The sequence below is a fragment of the Mugil cephalus genome, chromosome 16 (genome assembly GCF_022458985.1).
Source record: "Mugil cephalus isolate CIBA_MC_2020 chromosome 16, CIBA_Mcephalus_1.1, whole genome shotgun sequence".
Classification (NCBI taxonomy): Eukaryota; Metazoa; Chordata; class Actinopteri; order Mugiliformes; family Mugilidae; genus Mugil; species Mugil cephalus.
Genome location: NC_061785.1, coordinates 865,081 through 875,747, shown reverse-complemented (window position 1 = coordinate 875,747; position 10,667 = coordinate 865,081). Strand labels below are relative to the sequence as shown.

General features: G+C 38.7%; 1 protein-coding gene across 1 annotated transcript in view; it reads left to right on the top strand.

Moving 5' to 3' along the window:
• The first annotated feature begins 6,318 nt into the window (after positions 1-6,318).
• LOC125022771 (NLR family CARD domain-containing protein 3-like) overlaps positions 6,319-10,667 on the top strand; it is a 32,557-nt gene continuing 28,208 nt past the window's right edge. Inside the window, exons 1-5 of the mRNA XM_047609698.1 lie at positions 6,319-6,709; positions 7,336-7,510; positions 9,131-9,233; positions 9,831-9,947; positions 10,063-10,176. Coding sequence (XP_047465654.1) covers positions 9,166-9,233; positions 9,831-9,947; positions 10,063-10,176 — 299 coding nt within the window. The 5' untranslated portion in view covers positions 6,319-6,709; positions 7,336-7,510; positions 9,131-9,165. The remainder of the gene's footprint in view (positions 6,710-7,335; positions 7,511-9,130; positions 9,234-9,830; positions 9,948-10,062; positions 10,177-10,667) is intronic.

Below are 10,667 nucleotides of genomic sequence, written 5' to 3'. Positions count from 1 at the left end.
GAGGAGCCCTGTAGCCTCCACCCCGGTTCGTCTGTAGCATCTCCATTAGCATTAGCATTGCTTTTAGCGTTGGAACTGGCGTCTCTGCTGAGTTCCTCCCTGAAACGTCTCCTCCCAGGTTCTGACCACATCATCCATCCTGCTGGAATCTCTTCCATCAGAAAAATTCCATTTTTGTTGTTTTGTCATGTTGCTGTAACTCTGTCAACAGGAGCTGTAATACTTGGGCGATATTCCATGCAACTACTTAATGTAATTGATTTGAATTTTAATTAAGACAAATAAGTTTAGCTCAAATCTACAAAGGAGTCACAAGTAAAGCAGAATTCTTTATCGACTTGTGTTAAACTGAAGTGGTTGTAACGTTGATTATCTCTGACTGTTTCATCTAAAGCCTCTGAAAACGTTCCTCGACTCCGTCCTGTTTATTAGTCAGATCTCTGTTGGTTTTAAACTCATATTCGTTTGTCGGTGGTTCTTATGAGTCCAGAGCGTCGCAGCAGAACCAGGACAGAGAGACAGATAGAGTCATTAGTTTGTCTCTCGTACGCCCAGATAATTAAAGCAGGCAGTTCATTACACACAGTGAACGGGTGAATGAGTGAATGTCTACCGGTATCTCTGCTCACAGGCGCCAGAAGAGACGACCAAGAAGGAAATCTCTCTCCTGGAGCCTGGAAACGAAGCTCGCCGACTGTAAAATAATTAAATCGTCTGCATAGTGACATAGTTTGTAGAACGGCAACAAACAAAAACAAATGAGAGCCGTTGTTTGAGATTCATTAGTGAGCAGCCGGGTGTGCTCCCTCCAGGGATGAGCCTGCAGGACAAGAAATACATCACACGACGGAAACCAGACAGATTATTTCTTCTGACTGACATGCTACCAGTTAGCCCGTGACCATTAGCCTGGTAGCTTCTATAACTAACCTGTTGAAACCTGCAGATTTAACAATAAATGTACTGACAGAGTCCAACACTGAGCCACTGGCTGATAATGGGCCTATTGTTTGGACGTGTAGCCAACAAACGAATCCACTCTTCCCATTTTTCAGCTTTGTTTCCTGCTGCACTTTAATTAAATAATGAGTTACTTTATACAAATAAAATAAATAATACATTTGACGAAAAATAACATAAACCACCACAAATGTCATAGATTCATTGTGATTTGCATGCAGTCAAAAATTGTTTGCATTCCTGTCACAGAGTTCACTCACACTTAGAACACCTGTCAACCCTCAGCCTCCAGTGAAAACACCGCCTGACTGCCCTCCTGTGGCTCAGAGGAGTATTGCACCCAAAGATTAGATTATGACTTTTACAATAAGAGTAAAACCTGATACAGATATAAATACAGACATAAACCACTGATAACTGGTTTGTAAATACATTAATATGTAATTCATACGTTTTAAATAGATTATTTAGTAAAGCATGAAAATACAATTACTAAAAATGATTATGAGGATTGTGGAATAACTATTTATATTGTTTTTTGTTGCTTGTTTTAATGTAAAGTGACCTTGAGCGCCAGAAAGGCACCGGAAATAGAATGTATTACTAACAATAATAATAATAATAATAATAATTAAGTATTAAGTATTATTGGTATTAGGAGGGATGCTTTATAATGATGAATGAACAACATGTTTATTGCTGTGAGCTCATCTGAAGTGAAACTGTCTTTGTCTTGTGAAGTTTTCATGAAGAAGATTTAACGACTCCATTGAACAGAAAAACATAACTTGATATAAAATGAGGGAACAAACGTCTGCGGCCTCAGAACCGAACCAGCCAGAACGTTGTGGTTCTCCTGGTTCTCCTGCAGATTTATGAGCCCTGAAAGGAGTGGTCTCCTCAGCCAGGTGTCCTCTCGTGTCTCCAGTGTCTCCAGTGTCTCCTGCAGGTGTATCAGGATGATGTCCTGTTTGTTCTGCTGATAAATGTCTGTGTGTTGCCGTCCTCCTTCTCTTGGACTGTGGAACAAAAGCCGCCGCGCTCTCGTCTCTGTTTGTGTTTAACGCTCATTTATCGTATTTCCTTTGAACGACTGACACACATGAATCTCTGTCTCTGAGAGAAATAAATTCATAAAGGAGTCATTATGTTTTCTACTTTTTGCTCAGAGTGAGTGAAACCTTTTCTTTCAGACATGAGGCTCTTTTAGGATTTGGTTTATTTTTCCTCCAACAAAAAGCCAAAGCAGTGAGACTCTGAATTAGTGACATTTTCACTTCGATTCGAGCTGAAAACAAACTAGAGAGATAAATTCTGCCCATGTTGAGTCACTGAAATCCACTTTTCAATAAAAACTTCTTAATCGTTTTCATTAAAACTTCAAACTAAATGACACATGACGTTTAAATGTTTTTGCTTCTTTTAGAAATGACTCAAAACATAAAGAAATATTTGCACTAAAAGTCTCACTAAACACAGCCTGAGTCCTTGTGTCCAGTGTGTGAGTCTGTGAGCTCTGTAGTCACTAGTGTGTGTCATGAATCACATTTATCTGGTTTTAAACTGATGGAAAAGGAGAAGAATTCATTTAGCTCCATATCTGTGTTCATTTTAGTTATTAACTTCCTACAATAACAAGTTCTAATAGTTCATTTAAGAATAAAACACTGAGTGGAAAGAAGAATGATAAAAATAAAAACATTAATTTAATCTTAGTTATACTTTTAGTTTTTCTTTTATTCTTAAAATCTCCTCCAGATGTTCTTCTGGAAACTCAGTTCAGTCCTCACACCTGTCCAGCTTTAAGTTCTCATGTCTTATAATTGATCTGTACCTCTGCTGTTTCAGAACCAAGAACAGATCTGTGCCATCCTAATTTTACCAAACTGTATATTACACTTGTTCATCATTAGAGCCGACAGAGTTTAGCTAAAGAGGTCCGGTAGCTGACAATCACAACGTCACCATATTGGCAGGAAGTCGTGCTTTTCAAATTATGTGCTTAAAGAGTGAAAACAGACAAACTTTGTCCAAAATTGATTCCTTATTCTTTTTAAGGTGTTTTGTGATGTTGAAGTTGAACAGAATATTAATTTAAATAATATAAATACAACTAAGACTAAGAAATAAATGAACCAGTGTGATGATAATAATAATAATAATAATAATAATAATAATAATAATAATATTAATAATAAACCAGTGTCGTGGGGTCTGTTGAATGTAATTCCAGGTGTTTCCTCCTTGTTGCATCTTTAGAGGTGAAGTCCAGACAAACTTTAGACAAACGTTTGGTCTCAGACATGTTGAAGGTTCACTTCCATCCATGCAGGAGAAAAACTGAAGTTACGACACAGTGATAGAGCAAAGGAGGCCAAGCTAATTAATTAGCACCAAATGAAGCGCCCAGATCAGTCTGGTTATTACCGTTAGCATCAGCACCGTTAGCATCAGCACCGTTAGCATCAGCACCGGGTCCATTATGATAACCAGCATCGGTACCCATCCCTAGCATAACATGAGAGAACAGAGTGCTGAGATCCTTTGTATCAGGGACATAATCCAGTGTTTTCCAGGTGTAGCGTCTTGTTTATTTAGCATGTCTTTAACTTTATAAGTGGGCATATAACAGAGACTATTTAGCACTGTGATTAGCTTGTTACATTCTGACGAAGAGACTCTTCTCCTTCCAGTGACGTTTAAAAAGCTGGATGTGCATCATGAAGTCTGTTTGTAGCCTTCCAGGCTCTTGAATGCTTTCAGTGATTCTCTGGAGCAGGATGAAGGGAAGTTAGTGAGGTAGTTCTATATATCTGGATATTGAAGGTCAGTATCATGTTTTAACAACGTATGCCATGATAAGGGTCTGTGATATGGAATCTGATGAGTTTTGGCTTGTACTGGTCAGTTTGTGTCTGTTCAAAGTTCAGTAAACTCTGTAATTTTGACTATTCACCTGCTGCTCACGGTAGCTCTGATGCTTCCAACATAAAACCTCTAGAAACAACCAGAAGGATTTTAATGTAACACAGGAAGTAAGTGGAACACATTTCAGTGTGGATTTGCTGTAATGATGGGATTCATGGTTCTTTGATGGGAACCGTTCAAAAGGCTGGCTCATATCCATGGTTATTTTTAGGAAATAATCACTGACTATTATTTATCTATTCTAGATTGATACAGTTTTTTGTTTATTTCTCATATTATTTATGTCATTTTCAGGCGTAGCAGAGCTGGTCAGTGGATTTGGTTCATTCGCTAATGTAATGTTTCTGAATTACCAGTAAAATAAAGCTTTCAGCTAAGGTGAGAGAAATGTTACAGCTTTTGTTTGATGAAGTGATGTCTATAGTTGCTGTTGTATCTCTTCAAGGTACTTTCATGTAAAGGGACTGGGTGTACATGTCAGGAATCTTCTTCTATAACGAGACGTAGCAGCAGAGACAAAGCGCCATGTGGATTCTGATATTTGGTAACTAATTTAGTTGGTGTTTGAGTTGAGTTTGGAACATGATTGAATGGACTGTATGTGCTTCAGGTGTTTAATTTGAGTGAGAGCAACAGCAACATGGCTATATTCTCTTGCAATTAGTGCTTTGAATGTTTAAGTCTTGTTATATTAAAGTTAAGACAACATGTCCTAAAACTCAGCAGATGTCATAATGTCACTTCCCATTTTTATTAACTCATTTTAATTAAACATAGAGATCAGCACAGAGTCCAGCAGATGTTGACAGTTGTTGCTGCTGGTTGTAAATTTAAATGAATTTGCAACTTTAACCTTCCAGAAAAAAAGTGATGAAACCCTTAAGCTCAGAGGTCGGTGAGGTTTAATTTTGACGGTTTGAAGGAAGATGGCAAAGTTTTGTGAATTTAAAATTAAAACTACATCTCCTAAAACTAGGTCTTCAGAGAACTCTGCAGAAGCCATGATGTCACTTCTGAGTTTATTAAATAACTTAAATAAACATTAAGATGAAAACTAGGTAATAAGAAGTCAGTGTGTTGGAGTCATAGTCTTGAACATGTCGATGACCATGGTTCTCCACCATCCTCCCAGTCTGTAATAAAGGTCTTAACCCAGTAGTTTAGTAGTTTCTAGATGTTTCCTCTGCTTGATGCAGCCAATGATTTGACCCTTCTCCTACAGACTAACATCTTCTCCTCCACCAGACTAACATCTCCTCCTCCAGACTAACATCTCCTCCACCAGACTAACATCTCCTCCACCAGACTAACATCTTCTCCACCAGACTAACATCTCCTCCTCCACCAGACTAACATCTTCTCCACCACCACGAGATGTAGAGTAAATGAGAAGCTGCTCATAAATAACTCGTTGAACTAATGATCCACCAGGAGGCTCTATGAGCTCAGTTCAAATTAGTTTTATTTTATATTTTAATTTTGTACATTGACCTTGAGTGTTCTGAATCAAATATATGATAATAATAAAAAATATTATTAATAATAATAATTAATTATCATTAATAATTATTATATTTTATTATAACACTAATAATAAATAAAGGTCCTCCTCTCCGTCCTCCTCTCCCACCCACCAGGCCGGTGCAGGAGGTGTGTGTCATTTCATCAAACCTACAGAGTCTGTAGAACCGTCCCTGGAGTTGTCCTTCCACCGAGGATGAAAGAGGACGCAGAAGGTGTACCTAATAAAGTGGCCGGTGAGTGTATGTTGAAGCCGTTTTATAAAAGGAAACATGAACAGATAAAACCTCAACCTCAACCTTGTGTTAACCTGGTAGTAGTCTGTTTCAGTTTATACAAAAACAGCTGTAGATAATATTCTAACTCTGATTTACACAATTAACATCCTAACATGTAATATTAGTTAAAACTATTATTTTTACTGTTTTAATTCTTCTAGCTTCATGAATTTAAATTTACTCTCCATCCATCTTTATTCCAACTTAGAAATTTCCAATATCATAACGTTCATTTTACCAGTCAATTCGGACGATAAAAATAAGTTTGGTTTATTGTCACCGTTTGTGAACATTAAAATATACGCAGCAGCTGTTTTTTTATTATTATTTTGGAAACACTCATTTCTGAGTTTGACAACACAGAGTTAATTTTTTCCCAAGTTGTCCTGAATGCACCATTCTAAGACCCACCCCCCACCTTACTTCTGATTGGCTAGTGATGTTAGTTTGGAGGGAAAACTGCGTTACTCTCATTCTATTGGTAGGTGAACTCAACCTGACTCAACCTTTTTTCTAAAAGTAAAACTGGTGAAACAGGTGAAACCTGATGGTGAGCTCAGATCTTTATCTCTCAGCCTTTATCAAAGCCACGCCTCCAACACATGAATGATCCAATCAGCTGAGGCCGGTAAGAGGAAGGAACCAGGAAACAGTCTCCTCTGACTCTGACTGGGGCGTTGACCAACAACAAGTACACAACGTTCACATTAGACAAGTAGAAACTCTTCCTGATGAAATGCATTCTGGGATACCTGGCAGTACAAAGTACACACTAGATACCTCCTGATCCGTCCTGGTTAAAGCAGCCGGGACAAGAACACATCCAGGTGGTTCCTGATCAGATGGGACTTTGAACTGAACAAAACTTTAACACAAGAACTGAAGCTGATGAACTCCTGTGTCTCTGCTACAGGTCAGACTGGTTTCAAAGTCACTCTGATGAGTTTTTACAACTAATGAGGGACAACGAGCAGCTTCTTCTCAACACATGAATCTGGAAAGTGTCTGGAAGTCGACCTGAGGTGAGAAACCTGGAAATGTTTAACTGGATCACTCTGATTATGTTGTGTTGTACATTTTCACTTCAAATGTTTCCTGATGCTGATTTCAAATATCAATCAGATACTACCAGGTATTATTCCAGAGTTTACCTTTAATCTGTCAACCAGAGACAGTTTGACAAGTCTCAAATATCTTAAATAACCTTTAAAAACTTATGGTTCAGGAGTTTAGTTGTGTCTGAGTCACGTGTTCTCATCAACGCTGCTACACATCCAGGAAGTCACATGATCATCAAAACCATAAAGAAATAAAGATAAAGACACAACCTGATTTATTGTCACCACTGTTAAACCATTGTAGCCCCGTGGCTATTATATCCATTCATTCATTCATATACAGAGGTTAAAATGTTTGTGTTGTAATAAATAATAGTTCATGAAGGTAAATATGTGTAAAAATGGTTGATTATAACATGTTAAAAAACTGTAGTTTCACGTGCAGTTAAAAGAGTCAGAGATAAAAAGGGTGTAGTTTAAAAATCTAATCATTTTGGTTGTCGGCAGAAAGTCAAGAGACCACGTTTGTTGTGAAGTAGCGCAGCATCGTTTTATTCTCTCATCTTTGTATGTGACATCATCCGATCCAGTGCGCACGTGTTTCAGGTGGGAGGAGCTTAGAGTCACCGAAGCGCGCAACAGGTTCGCACCAGCAGAGGCTGCGTTTTTTCGGGCGTCCGAGCGGGAAAACCAGCGGGAAAACTTCCAGGACTGACGGCGAGTCGTCCTGTGGTGGATGTGGGTGAACTCTGGAAGCTGCCAGAGGTAAATCATGTGTTTTAAGGTGCTAGGTGCTGTTGTTTATTTTTAATGTGTAAAAACCCGAGCTGAATCGCTAATTACTGCTAGCCTTTAGCATTGCAGCTAGCAATTGCTAATTTCGGTAATAAATACTGTGGGTTTTTCGCCATGACATAGCCTGTAGCTTATTACTAAGCGTAATTGTGTGATTCAGGATATTTGCCATAAGAGGGAGAGAGTGAGGACCGGGAGAGAAACTGTAGCCGTTGTACTTGACTGGTTCATATGCACGTGCCGCGACGCGCCATCTTGCCATTGCCGTCCTTCCCCCCATCACCATCGGTTTTATTTAAGGATTAAGATAAAAAGCTCAGATGTGAATGTGTGTGTGGGCTGGGTCACATTTGAGTTTGTTTGTGTTGTGACTAAATCTATTCGGGTTCATCCGAGATCATTTGGGATTAAAGGTACCAAGGATTATTGAGAGTTTTGAATATTTAAGGTCAACATGAACAAGTTACACATTTATGACCGTAATGAATCATTTTCCTTTTGAAATTTAACTCTCTGTGTGGTAAATACAAAGTGATATTTTAGTTAAAATAAACAGATTAACAGAACATTTATGTTAAAGGAAGTACAACTTTTCTGTTTACTTCTTAGAATTTATTGGAGGCACGCCAAGTTATTTTATATCATTACAGTTATCACAATGTAGCTCCAGACGAACTCAGGCCCTGTCCACTTTAACTAACAACACCCCCCAGTTTAAACAGTTACATGGTACCTGGACTTTTCGTTCAGCTGTGGAACACAATAATCTGGATCCACATTAGAACAAATAAAACATCTGTACCAGAAAACTTCATCATTTTAGAGTTTGGATCAAATCAAATTAAATCAACACTTGAAGTTGAATGATAAATATCAGAGTCATAACCATTTCTTCATATTTATTCTTCATTGAAATGTTGGATTTTAAATGTGTTATTTTGACCCTGTAAAGGACAATTTAAAGGTTTTAAAAAGTGAATATTTATGAGATTGTAAACAGCTTGAGTATCTTGAAAACTTGCAGATTGAAACACAATTATTATATTCTAACATTCTGAATTCATTAGTTTCTATTTAATGGTAAATATTTCATGGATGTACGATTCCAAACTTCCAATTTTATAAATTTAACAGAGTAGAAAGTATTGAAGAGGCCTTCACTATCTGAGACTTTACAGTGTTGTAGGTTTCATCTTAAATGGTTCTAATGGTCTCCTTCCCAGTTTGACTCTGAGGTCTAAGGTCAGTGTGAGTGTGTAAGACACTCCAGTGTTGTCTTGTCTCTTTGTTTGGCTCATTGTGGACTGAAAGGTTGAACCATGGTCCCAGTCTCAGGTTTTCTTCAAAGACATCTCTGTATTTGGCTGAATTCATCCTTCCTTCACTTCTGACCAGTCTCCCATAGCATGATGCTGAGAAGCAGCCCCACAGCATCACTATGAAGGATGTGACTGACAGAAATGATTCTTCCATTTCCAGGATTGATTGTTGTCTCTTAGAGAGCCTTTATAATGTAGCATGTGATGACTGGTTCAGAGCTGTTTCTAAGGAACATGTCAGCTTGTTAAAATGTGTGTCCTGTGTTTAAAGGAAGACCAAAGACTCTCCTGTATCCAGCTGTTTCCATGGAGACTGAGCGGTCTAAGGCTCCACCTGTTGACTCCAAACATGGACAGCAGTCTGCTGATCCAGGGTAAGAAATCTAAACTGATCTTCATCAAGTTTGAACACATTCTAGCAGCAGGAGACATAAAGACACATTCATCCATCAGATGGTGTTTCTATCATCCTCCTGTGTCAACTCATTTGTTCTGTGAAGGCTTCTAGTTGTTGGCTCTTGGTTTGGACCCAGGTGTCATCCACATACCTGAAGCAGGTGTTGTTCTCTTGAAGGAGCTCAATGCTCTGCTTTCCACTTCCTCCATGTAGAGACTGACCACAGTGGGTGGCACTGGAGAACACATGACACAGCCATACAGCCATGTTTGATGTGGAGAAAGCCTCATTGTATCTGAAGGATGTGGTAGTTAGACGGAGGTCAGCAAGGCCACATATCTGATGAGAGGTGGACTTGGTTCCATTCTTAAAAGTCATGTCTTCATTCTGGAAAGAATCCCTGGAGTAGACTACATACTGGAAACTAATCTCCTCATCCAAAACCTGGTCCTCAGCAGACACTATGAACAGTATCTAGAGCTGGAAAATACTCCTTCATGTTTCCTGAAGCTTGTCCTGTTATTTGAATTCAACATTAAACATTGTATTTACATGTTATATCCTGTGTTTGGAGGAGGATCCTTCAACAGAAACATGATTCTCCTGAACACAGCTGTGTGTCCATGAAGAGTGACCAGTCTATGGGTCAACCTATGAACTTCAAAGATGGACACCAGTCTGATGATCCAGGGTGAGACAAACAGTATTTATCTGAACAAACAAAGGGCTTCAAAACATTTAACATTAAAACTGAAGAATCCAGAAAGAATTTACTCAGAATGTTGATCCAGGTTGTGTTTTAACAGGATCCATCAGCAAAGACCAGATCCCTCTGGAATCACAGCTGTGTCCATGAAGAGTGACCGCTCTATGGGTAAACCTATGAACTTCAAAGATGGACAGAAGTCTGCTGATCCAGGGTCAGAATGAACACAGATCTATTCATCATTATTCAGTTGTGTTGATTAGTCTGTCATGTTTTAGTCCAGAGTTTATCTGTAGTTTAGTTTCCTCTGTTAAACACCACATTCAGTCATCAGAGCAGCGTTTGTTGTTCTCATCTTGTGTTTGTGGCATCAATAAAATGATGATCATCACCAAAGTGTGTTTGTTGAAGAAGTGAGTTTGAATGAAAGATGTTTCTCCACAGACTTCAGCAGCAGATCTCAGTGGTTTCCAGTCATCAGTCTGAGCAGCAGCATCACAAAGACCTGGACTCCATATTCATGGTGAGGAAATGTTCAATCACAGCTGCTACTGCTAACCTCAACAAGCACAAACTACCATTCTGCTTGGAGAAGTCTTCATGTTGCATGCTGACCACAAGCAGCCTTTCACATCAACGTGACTGGAGATTATTATTCTGTTCCAGCTGCTGGAGGAGAACATGGTCAGTTTTATGAAGAAGGAG